The sequence below is a fragment of the Pelmatolapia mariae genome, linkage group LG16_19 (genome assembly GCF_036321145.2).
Source record: "Pelmatolapia mariae isolate MD_Pm_ZW linkage group LG16_19, Pm_UMD_F_2, whole genome shotgun sequence".
NCBI lineage: Eukaryota > Metazoa > Chordata > Actinopteri > Cichliformes > Cichlidae > Pelmatolapia > Pelmatolapia mariae.
The window spans coordinates 45678835-45694913 of NC_086241.1; the positions used below are offsets into that span (position 1 = coordinate 45678835).

General features: G+C 43.2%; 1 protein-coding gene across 3 annotated transcripts; it reads right to left on the minus strand.

Moving 5' to 3' along the window:
* Positions 1-1516: 1516 nt before the first annotated feature.
* On the minus strand, positions 1517-16079 carry nsd2 (nuclear receptor binding SET domain protein 2). 3 transcript variants are annotated; one of them, XM_063498966.1, is made up of 22 exons: positions 15974-16079; positions 13822-14462; positions 13440-13608; positions 13185-13348; positions 12545-12778; positions 12048-12267; positions 11553-11659; positions 11249-11363; positions 10986-11101; positions 10657-10746; positions 10435-10561; positions 10135-10335; positions 9410-9589; positions 7803-7959; positions 7496-7698; positions 6989-7092; positions 6364-6633; positions 6023-6139; positions 5563-5704; positions 5351-5457; positions 5048-5246; positions 1517-4578 (listed from the first exon to the last, which is right to left on the minus strand). In XM_063498966.1, the coding sequence occupies exons 2-22, from the start codon at positions 14431-14433 to the stop codon at positions 4274-4276; spliced, it is 3939 nt and encodes a 1312-aa protein (XP_063355036.1). In that variant the 5' UTR covers positions 14434-14462; positions 15974-16079; the 3' UTR covers positions 1517-4273. The 3 variants fall into 3 exon arrangements, with proteins under 3 accessions (XP_063355036.1, XP_063355037.1, XP_063355038.1); XM_063498967.1 differs by lacking the exon at positions 15974-16079 and adding an exon at positions 14955-15049; XM_063498968.1 differs by lacking the exon at positions 15974-16079 and adding an exon at positions 14666-14772.

The window sequence follows — 16079 nt, forward strand, 5'->3', positions numbered from 1 at the left end:
TGAGTAGCTGGTTCATGTGTGAGGAGGACCTGCGTGCATGTCTGACTCTATGAGGGCCTGTTGCCCTGCAGAGGGACTTATTCTCGCTTTGCAGCTTGACTGAGAACATCAGGACTGCCAGGTCCACCTATGGGTGCCCTGAATGCAGGTTACAGGTGTCGAAGTGTCTGTAGACACTGACAAATGTTAGGCTGCCTTCAAACGTCCTCCAGTGTGACTGGTCAGAGCTGGTTTTAGGAGGATGTCCTTGTAGGGTCACGCAGAACTCTGTGGCACAGCTCAGACTCCACAGGTCTCAGCATGTTAAATGTTAAAGTTCATGACAATACCATTAAAGACTGATGGCTGCTGAGCTTTATGTTTGCAAAGCTGCATCTAACACACCACGAGACTTCTGGAACAACGTCCCCTGAACAGGCGACCAAAGAGGAGATGTTCGGTAATGAGTCAGCGCCACGTTTGGTGAAAACCAATCACATCCACATCAGCACAAACACGTCATGATGGCTGTTGAGGGAGAGGTGATGATTAGGATCTTAGAGCTGTGCATAAATGAAAACCTCTAAACCTCAGTGAACTGAAACAATTAGAGTGGGCCAAACATTCCCCCACAGTGACGTGAGAAACTCACAAAGTCACTGAAAAACATTACATCAAGTTATCGCTGCTAAAGGTGCTCCATTTAAAACAGTTTCAAAGTAACAAACAGCTGATTTCAAAGATAGGAGCAACAAAGGCATCTCATCTTCATTTTGGTGGAAGGAGAAAACTAAGCCAGTAATCAGATTACTTCTCATCTCTTGGTCCACAGACTACAGTGGAGTTCAATGTGGTTCTGTGAATGAAGGTCAACATGGTCCATGTAGAGCCATTGTTAGAGGAAGAAACCTGCCTAAGGTGTCGGCACTGGGATGTAGTATTGTAATACCTGGATGTTGTAAAGATTCTTTTCTCCTCACTATCCCTCACCTGATTCACCTTGTTTCATTTTCTCACCTTTGAAGTTTGCCCTTAATTGCATTCACCTGTCACGTTATATAAGGACTGCACTCACTCTTTTCACTCCCACATGGGGCAGCAGCTGAGAGTTATCAGCCCACGTGTGTCCTTTACAGCAACAGATAGATGACTGTTCATTCACATTCTGACTGGATGAGCCCATGATGATAACAACCTCAAAATTCCTTTGAACCTCCTCGTTAACACTGGACACTGAGGAAATTTGACTCATCATCTCCTTGGCAGCTTAAAAAAAATAAATTCCATCACAACTAGAAAATTCCAAAGATGATTTATGATTTGAATGTCTTTATTAAAAACCAAACCAAAACTGACTTTATGCTGTATAAAGCAATTCTTCTGGCTCCTGACTGGATTATGTGGAGGCGTGCCATCTCACACTGGTGTCTCGGTAAAAACAGACGTACATTTATTTCTCTCAGTTACACAGAAAAAAACCAAAAAACCCCAAAAAAAACCAAAAAAAAAAAAAAAAAAAAAACGCAGACGGTGGATACATGTTCAACCACTTTTTATTGCACGATTCAGCTGACGTGAGATCCTGCACAAAAGTGTTTCAGCACTGCATCAAGGGGAGGAAGAAAAAAAAAAAAAAGGACACAAACTTGTATATTTACAATAAATGCATCACTATTACCACTTATACATTATGTACATATTAGTCTGGTTTACTATGACAGTAGTTACAGAATGAAACCCCTACACGCATTACACTTGAGCTCTACAGGAAATTACAGTGCTTTCAAAAGAAAAAAAAAAGAAAAAAGGAACTGGTTGGACTACATTCACTCAACGGAACAATAAATCAAGGTTAGGATGAAGATCATTAACATAGGAAGTCAAAAATACTTGCTGAACATTTGGACACGTCCCAGTCACATGCCCTGGGGGAAAACTTTACCAAAAAAAAAAAGAAAAAAGTGCAGTTATTGAAAAAACAAAAACAAGAGAACAGCCTCCTGATGGATGTATACAAGTAAAATCTGCTTCTGAGTCTTTTTTTTTTTTTTAAGAGATTAAAAAAAAAAAGTTGCTGAAACAAGCGACCTGTTTGGAAGAGAGAATTTAAAGTCAGACAAATGTGAAGTTAAAGGCACAAGCAAATGTCTGCAGCCTCGTGACCGACTCAAAGAGAGCAGCAGCAGCGATACCTAAAATACGTCAAATCCGCTCAGGAAGCATAATCAGCACTTTTCAGGCAAAAACTGGCAAAAGTGTGAAGGTGTCACATGATTACAGCAACCTGATTGTGCTCTTCCCTCCCAAGTGTGTGTGCGCGTTTCAGAAGCAGTGGTTTCAGAGCTCTATATTGTCAGACTTGGCTCAGCTCAGCACTTTAAATAAAAGAAAATCATTACATACATGAAGATACACCTGTGGGAACGCTGTTTTAACACCTTCAGGGGAAAAAAATAAAAATTGGGTGGGTGGGGTGAGGGTGTTGGTGGCTTGGCTGATGCTTTCCGGTGCAGAAGGAAAATGCAGAGACTCCCCCCTGCACAAATATCAGGACTTGCTTTTAGGCATTCTAGTGAAATGCTGCACAATCTAACAGAAGCACTGAGCTCCCTCACTCTGTGACCTCAGCAAACGCTGGCAGTCATCGGCCAATGACAGCGACTCGTCACGTCTCGTATCGGAACATCAACATTTTGAAAAACCCCTCAGCTTCAGGCCTCGTTTTGGGACTAGGGGGACATGGTGGCTGTGCCCATCCTTACACCGTCTGCAGGGTGAGGTTATGAAACTTGCATCAGCCAAACACGGGCAAAGTATTTTAGCAGTTTTATGCTCAGCCAAGTGTCTGACACGTAGCCCTCAGGGCTCATCGTTAAATGCGACAAAAGTACACGTCAAATATTAAGATGCATTACGTTAGCCAGTGTGCTGTCGTCTGCCAGTGTGAGTGTTAAATAATAACCGGACTGCAGTTCTGAGACAAAAACCTCCGGAGGATTTAAAAAAGAAAGAAAGAAAGAAAAAAAAAAAGTTTCTTTTTTTTAAATCTCAGATTACGTCGATAAAAAGCCCGGCTTTCAGACAGGATTATTATATCTCCAGCCTAAAATCTGCGGAGATCAGATTTCAGACACTACAGTGGATATTTAAAAAAAGAAAAGAGAGAGAGAGAGAGAGAGAGAGAGAGAGAGAGAGAGAGAGAGAGAGAGAGAGAGAGAGAGAGAGAGAGAGAGAGAGAGAGAGAGAGAGAGAGAGAGAGAGCGAGCACCTTAAGGACTCTGAACTGACCCGAAAAGTCACCGTCATTCCTTTGAGAATGTGGCTCATCATCGAACAGAGTATTTAAGACCTGGAAATCCTCCAAGTAGTGTTTTTTTGTTGTTGTTTTTTTAAAGTCACAGGGCAGTTTTCAGACTGCTCTCATTTTTAATACCTTCTGTAATCCCTCATTTACTGGACATGCTTCACACTGTTCAACATCTTTGTTTCACAAATAAACTCAAATAAAAAAATAATAAATCATAAAATTATTTAAAAAAAAAGTTCAAACTGAGCTAAAACAAAAACAACAGCACACGTCTACAGTTACAGGTCATCTATGGCTACAAAAACAAAAGAGGTCATCTGACGCCTATCCATAGTGTCTTGGTGTTCCATATTACATCTGGCATATATATACTATATATAAAAATAAAAACAATCCATTTGGCAACCTGTGTGATGTCTTACACTACTCCAGTAATTATACTTTTGGTCTTCGATATACACATATAGATATAAGCTATAAAACTCTGCTGTTCAAGATAATCCGTGTTGAGTGAGAGGAGGGGGCCCGACTGAGGTTCAAGTTAGACGGTGACACTGGCACTTGGTTTCAGTCCTGGCTGGATCAGTGTTAATGCAGACGCCAGCTCATTTCTTCTGTTATATACGAGGAAAAACAAACCAACAAGCTGACAGTAAGAGAAGAGGCTGTTTGGTTTCTGGAGGAATGAGTGTCCGGACCTGTGCTTGCTCTGCTGATTTGTGCTTCACCACAGATGGTTCGCCTCAATGCAGAGGAGGCGGGGGGAGAGGGGAAAAAAACAAACAAAACAAAAAAAGCCTGAAAATTTCAAAGGTAAAAAACAAAAAGACTCTTGAGCGATGAGCCATTGCTGAGCATGTGAGAGATCAGCGGCTTTCCCTGATAACAAAGATGTACAGTACCTTGGTTCCTGTAAAAACACTATATGTGGATGGGGAAGAAGGGGGCCCGAGTCTGGTTTGGTGTTTTTGGCTCTGAAAGGTCACTTCAGGTGTCTGCGGCTTTTCTCTTGGAGCCCTTTGTTTTGCCCTCTGCTCCCTCCGCCTTCTTGGAGCTTTTAGAGGCACGACTGACGCCGGCGGCCGTTTTCATCTCCGAGTCGATTTCCTGGGTGTGGCTGTCGCCTCCCTCCAGCTCTTCGTGCTCCATACAGCACAGCTGTCCTGTGGGGGGCCAGGGACGCAGCACCCCCTCCTGGTGAGCCTTGCAGAAAGAGTTGGGGCAGAGTTGGCAGAAGGCTTCAGAATTTTTCCCACAGACGTCACAGTGATGCCAGGGGCAGTCCCAGCGGCCTGTGGAGAGCCACGACACTTTCACTAGAGCTCAGTCAGTTACAGTTCATCAAAGAACAGCCTCACGGTGCCCATGTGGGGCCTAAACATTGCGAGAGGCATCAATTTTGATAATGAAATTTTTATTTTACACATTATTGTAAAAACAGCTAAAAACAAATGAAAAAGAATAGGCAGCCGAAGCCCATTTCTCCTTTTATGCTGGAAGCAGTAAAGCTCTCTATCTCCACCTCCACTGCAAACTTAGTGATTAGTCACCAGGTGCAGCAACTTTTCTGGGGGTAAACAGACTCCCTCCTCTCTGAAAGCCTGGTTTTGACTCATTTAGTTCAGACTCGTTTGATGGGAGTAAAATAAAATACAGACTAAATAAGTGAAGTTTGCTTACTGCCATGTAATTTGTGAGTAATAATAACAGGGAGTTAACATAGCATAAACAGATGCATTCAGACTGTCTGTGGAGTCTTACCGAACGGTCTCTTGGTGAGGTTCAGGCAGGACAGGTGATAAGCTTTGGTGCAGGTCTTCTTGTCGCAGAGCACCAGCTGCCCTCCGTCTCCACAGCGGAAACACTCGTCCTCAGATTTTTTCTTTCCCTCCGATTTCCTCTTTTTATACTTTCTCTTCAACCTCTTTCCTTTTGGCTCAGCTGTTTGGCCATTTGAGTTCTACAGAGGAAATGCAGAGGTGAGCAAACTTATGGAACTTCACCAAAGCAGTTTAGTGCCCCTCAATCGATTTGTACTGAATTTGTTTGGATTTGGAAGCTCACCTTCGGTCGGTCACCAAGAAATCCGCTGCAGTTGGGCGCGCCGCAGCGGCACGCGGTCTTCTCGTTGCCGAGACAATCCAGGTTGTAGTTAAAAGTCAACTCAGTGCCTGTGATAGAGAAAAAACCAAAACAAAAACAGATTAAAGAATATACTATAAGAGCATATTTATTGCTTAAATTTAAGACTAAACTTGCAGTCAAATGTCTCTCACCTGCTGGGATGTCGCAGACGGCGAACAGGCCGACACGTGTGTCACCATTTACCGTCCACTTCTGTGTCTCACAGTTGGGCTGACAGCTGTGGTTCATGAAGCGAGAGTAGTTTCCTTTCGGGCCAGCGTCGATGATTCGGTCCTTACCGTCACAAACAGATGGTCACAGTCAGTCATTTGCAGCACCTTAACAGTTTATAACTGATGCACATCCACAACTCAGCTACACTTCCATTTCCCACTTAACAGATTTTGCAGTCGAGTTGCATTTGTAGTATTGACTACTGTAATGTTACAGCTGTCTGTCATGCAACATTCCCAATGCAATACCAATCTGTTGATCTAGCTCCACGTGGAAATGGCACCGCTACCGAGAAGTCGGCACCCTAACACTGTGAGGAGCGCAAACAGCCCACCCGCAGGGCGTGCTGGGCTTTCTCGATAAGCGGTCGTTACCAACCTTGTCAATGGTGAGCATGTAGAAGTCGGTTATGTTGTTTTCATGGGCGTATTTGATTCTCGCCCTGCACTCCTCCTCGTCGATCAGCTCTCCAATGTACTCGTTCACAAACTCACCCTGTTCGAGAAACGATCAGAAACCAATCAGACCAGAAACCAGAGATATCGTGTTACTTGTATAATCTGGGCGGGTCTGCAGAGCTACGGCGTGAGTATTTTTGGGCAACGTCATGATGAATACAGGCCCTGAGCTTTCACGGGCAGCATCTTTAAGCAGTTTTAATGAAATGGACAAATAAGATACTTCAAGCGAGAACACGTCAGTGCAAGAAAGCTTCTCACCTTCTTGATGTCGCGCAGGCAGATCAGGCCCCAACCTTTGCCAGGGGTCTTGATAATCTTGGTCTCTGGATACAGACGTTTGGTGAAGTCCTGGTTACAGCAGCGCTCCCCACTGGGACACACCTGAGGGTGGCACTCGTATTGCAGCATGCGGTTCAAGCACTCTGACTCAAACCCACACGGCCGCTCGCCAGATGGCTTGCAGTTACATTTGGGGATCTCAGAAATGTCTGCGGTGTACACCTGAACCTTGCCGACAGGTTTGTTGACCTAAAGGGGGGGGGGGGGGGGGGGGGGGGGGAGATTAAATTTTTTTTATAACAAAATAAAATGTGAAAGAACATGCTTTATACCCCATTATGGAAAGGAAAAGCAAAGTTCATCATTCACTCATTTTTAAGATACAGCACACCTTACATGCACAGGTGCATTTAAGCTACATCAACTCATAAACAGCCATTCTTTTTGTATTTAAATGGGGAGTTTTTCTGCTTTTATTTTGAAAAATCTCTAACAACATGAAAATGTAAAACTGACACCAATCAGCAATCATGTAACTCTACATTTGCCAAAATGCCCCTGTACTTGTGGACAGGTGCTTAGACATAACAAAGACATTTCACACCTTGATAAATTTATATGGGGGAGGTTTACGGCTGTTCTCCTGCGCTTCCTTAGCCTCTCGCTTTATCTTTATCTCCTTAAATCGAGTTTCGGCCTCCAGCAGAGCTGAGGAAGACAAAACAGAACAGAGTATGAGCACATCTAGCTAAAAAATACACATTGTTTTTTTTTTTTTTTTTTTTTTTTTTAATTATGACAGCATCTGTTACATTATAAAAACACAGACAAGGTCAACTGGACATGAAAGCCATTTTCTGGATTTTTGTAAAGCATTAAAACTACAGCAAAACCTGAAGAAGTTAATGTGGAAGCTGCAGCTTTTGGCAAAAACCCATCATTTAATTACATCTGTTAACACAAAGCTTGAAAAGAGAAGCTTTTTTATAATGATGAGTGGCTTGAAACCAAATCTGATTGGTATGATCCCCTTTAAGCTTATTTTAAAACTGATTAATTACTTAATTAGGGAAAAAGTTTAAAGGATGCAGACAGTAGAGGCGATCTTCACCATTCTTGAAGACTTTGCCAATTCCATTCCTCTGATGTTTGCTTCCCCTGTCGCCTTCCATGTAGGGAAATACTCTGCCCTGGTGAGTCCAGAAGTAATCCTTGGAGCCAAAGAAGAAGACTGGGAACTCTCCGATCTCGTGTCGAAGATGCTGGATGTTGGTGGGAATGTTTCTTGGGTGGTGGATCTCTGCTGGCCACCATCTCAGGAGGACAAGAGAAAGATAGATGCAACAAATGTATAACTTACCGATTTAGCTCAAAGATATGGAAGGTAAAAAGATACCCTTGCATCCCAATTCCCTTACCGGTATGTTCCCAGTTTGACCCAGATGATGTCCCTGTACTTGGGTTTCTTTCCGGCTCGGCAGTCGTTGCAGAACCAGCTCCCATCCGGCATAGCGATATTCAGGCAGTCAGGGTGAAAAGCTGCCGGGCAGGACTCACAGCACAACAGCTGTCCCCCTGCAACACAAGGACAACTTTAGATGGGTGACCAGTACTTTAGATGCTTACTTACAAATTCAATTACATTTTATTTATGTACTGCCAGTTCACAGCAGTGGCCTCAAGGTGCAATACACTGTAGGATGACAAGCCCAACCTTACTGCAGCATATTTAAAGGATGGTTTAGAGTCACCTGATCAAAAAGGAAAGTTTGAATCCTAAAAGTTGAGAAGGTTTCTGTCCCCTGAATCCTAACTGGGAGCTGGTTCCACAGAAGAGGGAACCAGAGCTGAAGGCTGCGCCCCCCATTCTAGTTTTAAATTATTCAAGACCTTTTACGTGAGGTGAAGGAGCCAATGAAGAGAAGCCAGCTCTCGCTTTCTAGTCCTGTCAGTACTCTCGCTGCAGCATTTTGAACCAAAGTCGTTTGTCACCATCGCTTTGAGAAAGCATGTTTCCAATTCTAGAGATACTGCACAAATACTCTTCCCACATATCTGTTTAATGAGCATGGGGAAGGACACATCCTGACCAACAATTATTTCAATTATGGAGGCTTAAGTGATTAAGTATCTGGTTAGACACAGTAATTCAAAGGATTTTTAAGGCTGGGTACAAATAACCCGTTTTATCTGAATTTAGAAGCAGGAAAGTAGAAATCATCCAGGTCTTTAACACACGCCTGTCACTCAGAAGCAACATGCTGTAAACAAAGTCTCAAAGTATAATCTGTACTGTGCTGATTTATTAAAAAAAAAAAAAAAAAAAAGCACATTAAAACAAATGTTTAGCTTGACTCTCAGATAAAGAAAGTTCCTACCTACACACTTGTTAATATAGCCTAAAACAGAGCATATAGCTAGCTGGGTTGTGAAACTGAGATACGTGAAAAGAGCTAGTGAGCTCACTGTGAGACATTTCTGCAGGATACAATATTGTAGCTAATAAAGACAAACTTTCTTTCTCTGTTTCAGTCCGCTCATCTCACACACTCCCACACAACAACACGTCAAAACTGGCTGAGGGAAAGGGAAGGGAAAAAAAAAAAAACTTGAGCTGCTGCAGTTCAACATTTTCTGATTTTCAGTAATAGCAGCCTGGGATTAATGGCTCCACATTTGACCTCCATCTTTAAGTTTAAGTGAGAAGGTCTGTTTGGATTGTGATCAGACATAAAAAAAATACAAAAAATAAAAAAAAAACAAGCCAGTCACAACATTAAAGACACAAAAAGGGAAAAAAGAAACTGAAGGCATACCAGAGTTTTCAAGCAGTATGGGAGAAGCAGTTTACCGTGTATGGAAGGTTTAGTGAGCTATAAATATGTCATTCAGTACTGAAATGTAGCTTTATGTAAAACTGACTAGTACGATGTTTAATTTTAACTGCATACAAGTCTCTTAAAACCAATCAGTCTGGAGCTTTTAGTAACAGCCCTGTGTGAAGAGGTGAGCAGCTGCTGCGAACCTTTGGAGCAGACGAAGCACCAGCTGACATTGACATGACTGTGGTGGCTGTAGCCCTTCTTGGCGTTGAAGTGGTTGGTGCAGATGATGGCAGTGTTGGTGATCATCTCACTTCCTGCAGCCACACACTGATCGCCGATGTGGTACGCTACTGGGCATCGAAGGCATCGCATCAACCTGCCTGCAGCGCAGAGAGCGGGACCAGGTTACACAAACATACGGTGAAGTCAGTGAACTCAGTGACCCAAAGCGCCAGAAGGGCACAAACGAAACCCTGAATGGATACCTTTGTAAACACGGACAAGGACTCTACTGATAACCGATGACCTCAAACAGAAGTGGTAGGTATTCACTTACTTGTTTATTCCTGTGAAAGGTTAGTCATAAACCATTTTACATGAAACTGAAATTTTATATATAGTGGTAACTGTTACAAACTGGAGATAACTGGGGTTCCACAAATAAGCAAGGCAAAGTCTTACATTTAAGACTTTTTCTTAATGACACTGTTATAACACTTTAATTCAATGTAAGACCAAACCTGCAACAGAAATCAATCAATTGTACTAATATCAACTTTCCAAGTAACACAGTAATACTAGTTAATTAACTGGTACGAGGTTCAGAATCAAGGAAACCAACAATTTATAACTGCCTTCACGTACAAATTTTACAAATACACCAAGCTCCGCCTCCGCGACCTAAAATGTCCTGATGAGAGCCTACCTTTGTTGGACTTGTGCTTTGTGCGGCAGCCGTAGTGGCAGCTCAGGCAGGTGTGTAGCGGGCACCGGAAGCCCTTGTTGTCAAACACCGTGAGGGTGTTGAGGCGGACACACGCTTCGTGGTAAAATTTGCCGCAGTGTGGGACGTGGCAGCGCCGGACCTCACCCTCCAACTTCTTACAAATGAAACACGAGTGAATTCCTAAAGAGAAGAAAGAATCAGCAACGGGAACAGAATTATTGTGTTACCATAAACAGTCTTCTTCTGCTCCACTATTAACGCCGCTTCTGTTCTGCTCACCTGTGCTACACTCCTGACACAACAGCTTGTCGTCAGGTTTGAGAGTCTGATCGAGACAGTGGAGGTGGAACATCCCGCAGCACTGACCCTCACAGGGCACCAGGTCCTCACCAGCCTGCTCACACATCTAGAGGAAAAACACACGCACACAGATTTAAACTAAAGCTGAGTGAACTGAGTGAGCTTTAATACCGACTCGTTTCAAACAAACAGCAGACGCACCTGACAGACAAACTCTTTTTTGCGTTCACCCTTCTTTGTCCCGTCTAAGCTGTCACTCGGAGATTCAGGGCGTCCTTCACTCCCAGAACCCTGCAGCAAACAACGTGTGATGAACTCTGAATAAGACAGTGCCAGTTAGCTACAGCTGTACCATTCATACTAAAGCCTCTAAATTTGCTTCTTATCTGAATAACAAGCTAAACTAATTGCCAACATGGCTGACCTCTCTATAAAGAGTAAAGACAAAAAGAAACGTCAATCATGACAACAACTTGAATTACTGGAGAAACCTTTTCACATTAGTACCACCAGCTGTTACATCCCCTCACCTCGGGATCAGGACACGGGGAGGAACGCCTCTTCTTTGCCTTGGAGGGTGTGGCCTGATTCATTCCATCCTGTTTCCTTTTTCTCTTGCGCTTTGGTTTCTCTGCCTCTTGGTCATCTGCGTACCATCAAAATATCTGGACTTTAACTTCAATATATTCCAAGACTCAAAGCAGCTAAGACTCAACAAATCCACAAAGATGTGAATTTAAAAGAGCAGTCAAACAAATATAGAGTAATATCATTTTTTTTTTTTTTTTTTTACCAGTCAGGGGACTTTTTGACTTCTTCAGATGTTTCCTGGGTTCTTTTGCATCCTTTACGTCGGTTTTCTTTGTCCACCTTCTCCGCTTTTTCGCCGGTCCTTCTGAAGTCGAAGCCTAAAAAAGTAAACGTTTGCTCAGTATGTTGTTTATCACAAAGCGCTTAATGTCCATGTTAGATACAAAACATGTTGAGTTTTCAGTATTCATAAATGCCAAGAGAATAATTCAGTTTCTCCAGGGAAAAGTTTCTTCTGAACAAAGTGTTAAAAAATTCTTAGACTTGTGACTGACAAAGAAACTCACCTGTTTTTGAGTATCTTTGCTTGGTTTGGATCTCTTTTTAGACTGCTGATCCTTGTCTGCCACAGCATCTGTTAACGGCCTTTTCTTCTTCTTTCGTTCCTTTTTCACTAAAAAGAAAATGAATGTCAGTTTGGTTGGCTTCCTTCCAATGACTCATTTTATTAATTTAAAATGAATTTAGGAATAATACGGAAGCTGCCTTGACCTTTGCTACATGCACGACTGTTGTGGTCATTTTAGCGCTAGCATACTTTCAGTCCCTGTAACATCAGTGGCTCCTGCTAAAAACTTTGCAGCATTTTTAAGCTTCAGCCTCCTGATGATAAACGGGTTGCCATAAACCAGCCACTCTGCTTTTCTATTAGTCACAAGAAGCAGTTTAAAGCATGACACTCCACAGCTTTGGTAATTATACGCCAGCTAAGGTCAAATTCGACCAAAACTCAATTAGTGGCTAGCGTCGATCTGCTGCGAGGTCTTCATCTTTCAACCAACCTGGAACTGAAACTGGAAGTGAGGCCACTTCTGAAACATCATTTGTTGAAGAGACCTCCTTTGTTTTCCCCTTCTTCACGGGCTCTGAAGTGTTGTCCGCTGCAGACGTTTTCTTTCTCCTCGCTGTCTTGGTGGGAGAGTGACCCGGTTTGGATATTCTCTTTTTCTTCTGAGGTACAACTGGTTTACCTTGTTTACCTGATACAGATTTTGAGGAATTCTGCAGAAAACAAATGTTTTTAATGTATGTAATGATGCTATACAATTTGTCAGACTTAAAGCATGATTACAGTATTACACGTCTTTAGAACATGCGCTTAACACGGCATTTCTAAGAACTTACAGTTAAAATACTGACTAATCACAGATCAGCACAGCTCTCTGTTTTAGGTTTCAACAACCTGATGATTCAGGTTTATCATTTCTTTTACACCAGCATAAAAATTGAGCTTTTGTATTGTTTGTGGAACAAATTGTGGCAGAGTGGCAGTACCCACCGGTTGGAGGGGGAGATCTGGGCTAAGCCTGTTCTCTGCTTTCTGGTTCAGCTTGTTGCTTTGTTCCGGCTTTAACTTCTCCAAGATGTGGAGGTTCAGATGAGGCCCGTCGTCGTCATACAGAAATCCAAAGTTGGCCATGCGAGCATCCAGGGACATGTCGAGTGCCTCCTTGGCCTGAATGATGCCCATGTTCCACTGAGCCTGGAGTTTACGCGGCACAGAGGGAGTTGTCTGTGGGACAAGTAGAGGAATGAGCCAAGTTACAGGTGACACATTACAGCAGTGATATTCAACTTTACAACAAGTAGAAAAAAAAAGCCTAAAAAAAGGCCTCTTTCCACAAACTTATGAGATGCAGACATAATTTCTTTGTTAGCATTTTGTTTGTGAGAAAAAGAGCTCTAAGTGGAATTAAGACTGGTTTTGTAATGAAGTGATATTAAGGTAAAAGATTTTCTAAACCCCAAACCTGAACAAAGTGAAACTAACAAAACAGTTTGAGGAAATTCAGTGTTTCAAAATTGCGTCAAAGTAACATGTTTCTTATAACGGCACACCACATTTGCTACACAGCCAACACACAGAGACGGCACATAAAGGGGAAAAAACCAAAAGACGGCGGCAGCAGCAGACATACCTTTTTATGGTTGATACGGGAGGCCGGCTGTTTGTTGCTCCGACTAAGCTCTTGGTATTGATCCTCACCAGTGAAGGACACCATGTTCTTCTCAAAGATGTAGCCTCTCTCTGGGGCATCTCCAAAATACTGCACGTGGTAAAGGAGACCTGACCTCCCATTGGCTGTTGAAAAACAAAATGGACAAATCAATAAAACCATAAATTAATTTTCCAAGATATGTTAAAATCGTGCAGGTGGCCGTGAGTTTCTCACTTTTCTGTTTCTGTTTAAAGTGATTGTTCAGTTCTGGGTCTGTGGTCACCATGCAGGGCCACCAGGGGTATCCTGACACCTTTGTCCAAACCAGATCCCCAACGGAGAAGCGGCTCACCAAAGGAGCCTGTTCCTTTACTTCCTCTTTCAACTCTGACCTGTTCTCAGGCTGCACAAGAGAAAGAAAGACAGTTACTCAATAAATACAAACTTTTGTAAGAAATGATTATTTTCCCAACACATCGTTAATAGCTGAAAAGTTTCTACTTTTAATGTAATACAGTCTGTTAGATTAACTGTACCATCTCTCAGCATATTGCAGTATACTACACTGCACTTAGGGGTTAAGTAGCACTTAAAAAGGTAAGAATAAAAGTAAAACCTCATCAGTCTCTTCAGTTCCCTCCACAATGTTTGTGTGGCCAGGAGGCTCCACTTGGATGTCAGAGGGATTTAAGTTTGTTTGAGGATTTGGTTTGACAGTTCGCCCCCTCCTTTTCTTCATATCCTGCCTCTCATCGGTTCCAGATATAGTACCTTCAGCGGCTGTGGCCAAACTGGTCCCATTGGCACAACATGGCTCAAATAACGGCTGCGTGACCACTTGGGGTATCGTTACTGTTAGTTCAGCTTCAGTGTGAGGAGTACAGTTGTGCTGATGGGTGCCATTTGTGGCAGGCGCTTCGGCACCCCTGAACATAGGTGGCTCAGGGGTACAAAGCTCGGGCAGCGAGTCTTGGTCACCGTTGAGCATGCGGGAGGTGAGGTCTTTGAGCCTGTCGTGACTGTGGTTGTTATGGCCAGCCATCTTCTGAAGAACGCTGTCTTGTAGTGTGGCAGCCAGCTGTGCAGCAGCTTTGTCCATTAGCATAGTCGGGTCACTACTCATATCCCCTCGACCTTTCCGTACACTGAGGGACTCCGGTGGTTGCTTCATGCTGATCGGATTGGCTGGTTCGGGCATTGAAGGCAGGGAGCTACCTTTGCTATCCATCACTTCTAACCCCCTCCAGGGTCACTGAGCTACAAGGGAACAGGTGACACATAAAAACGTCTTGATGCATTCTCAGAGATAAAAACGTCTTATTCCACAGGTTCAATCAGAAAACAATATTATCCAGTATTTGTGTGTGGGTATGCTTCTGATTCTTTCAATTTGCTAAACTGCATTCTGAGACATGACTCCAATAAGCACAACGTTACACATTTTACAAAATGGCACTCACTTGCTCCAGCGAGCTTGAATAGAAAGCTGGGAGGGGACACAGAATACTGCACCTGTCACGGAATGTTCTAGCCTTGTAGTTTCGGATGCTTTTACAAGAAAGTAGAGCGACTCGATTGACCAGAAGTCTGAAGCAGCAATAACTGTGTTTAATGAAACGATATCTATATATTTATCTATTCATCCTCCACCCAATAACAACTAATGAGAGTGAGGTCAGGTCAAGCCTATCCTTGATTATAGCCATGCATGCGAACTAAACCCACTTGGCGGCATGAAAACTCTCTTACCGCGATAATTTTAAGTTGGCTTTCTCCTGGAAAATGACTCGCTAGCTGCTAGCTGCTAGCTGCAGACTGTGGCAAAGTAGTATGGAGAATCAGCCTGCAGGCACCACCGCATGCAGCGAATGTCCAATGAGCGGACGGCTGGCTGTGCCGCGTAACGACCGCATTACCGGCTAGAAAAGCCGCGGAAATGGAAGCAGCTGACATACAGAGCAGTGCAACTGGGAGTGCGAATAATTGCTGGAATTTAATCCATACCACCCTTTGTACAAAGCTAAACCATATTGTCTATTGCCCTACACTGTGACAGTAATGTGCTCGTTCGTTGCAGTGTAACTGCAGGACGACTGAAGCTGTCTTAGTTAACGCAAGCGGTTTTAACGAGCGCTCCGTCTGTACGTTAAACATTAGCGTTACGTTAAAGTGTTCCGCCGGCGAGCGTAGGCTACCTATTTTGCCAAGCGGACTTCTCTATAATGTCATGCAAGAAAAAGGCCCTGGCTATTTCCTGAAGCGGAAGCCACGATGAGGGAATCTCATGGATCACATCCATGGACAGGCGGTCAAGCATTTTCATACAGCGTACAACCGCATCTCTGTCATCACTACAGTCAGCCATTACACCGGATTCCAGCAAATAGACAAAGCCGCCATCAAGACGCTTAAGCCATCAGCTTACTTGCTATCCGATTAAACCAAATAGGCAAATACCTACGTGGCGGCATAGTTGCACATTGGCGGTAAATCGTTTAAAATGTTCTGCTTTTGTTTCACTTCTAAATTTATTTTGCAGGCGCCATGACAGCTTGTTTCAAAAAGCTAACAGTGCTAGCCAAAGCTAGCCCCAGTGAACCATTGAAGCCAAGTCAAACTGCACATTTAACGTTAGCATAGATGGCTAACTAGCAAGTCATCTCTTGCTAAAATGGATGGTCGACCCGGATAACTGCACTAGCAAAAACGCAACCAGCCTGATTTTCCCGGATTGACAATAACATGAAAGACAGCATCTTTCTAGTTACCTGCTGAATCTCCTCTCGGTGGTTAAAGGGAAAGAATACCCGTATTCATCATGTAAAGCGAAGGATTTCATTCAAGTCGAATCAAAAGCTTGCGGGAAACTCAAAC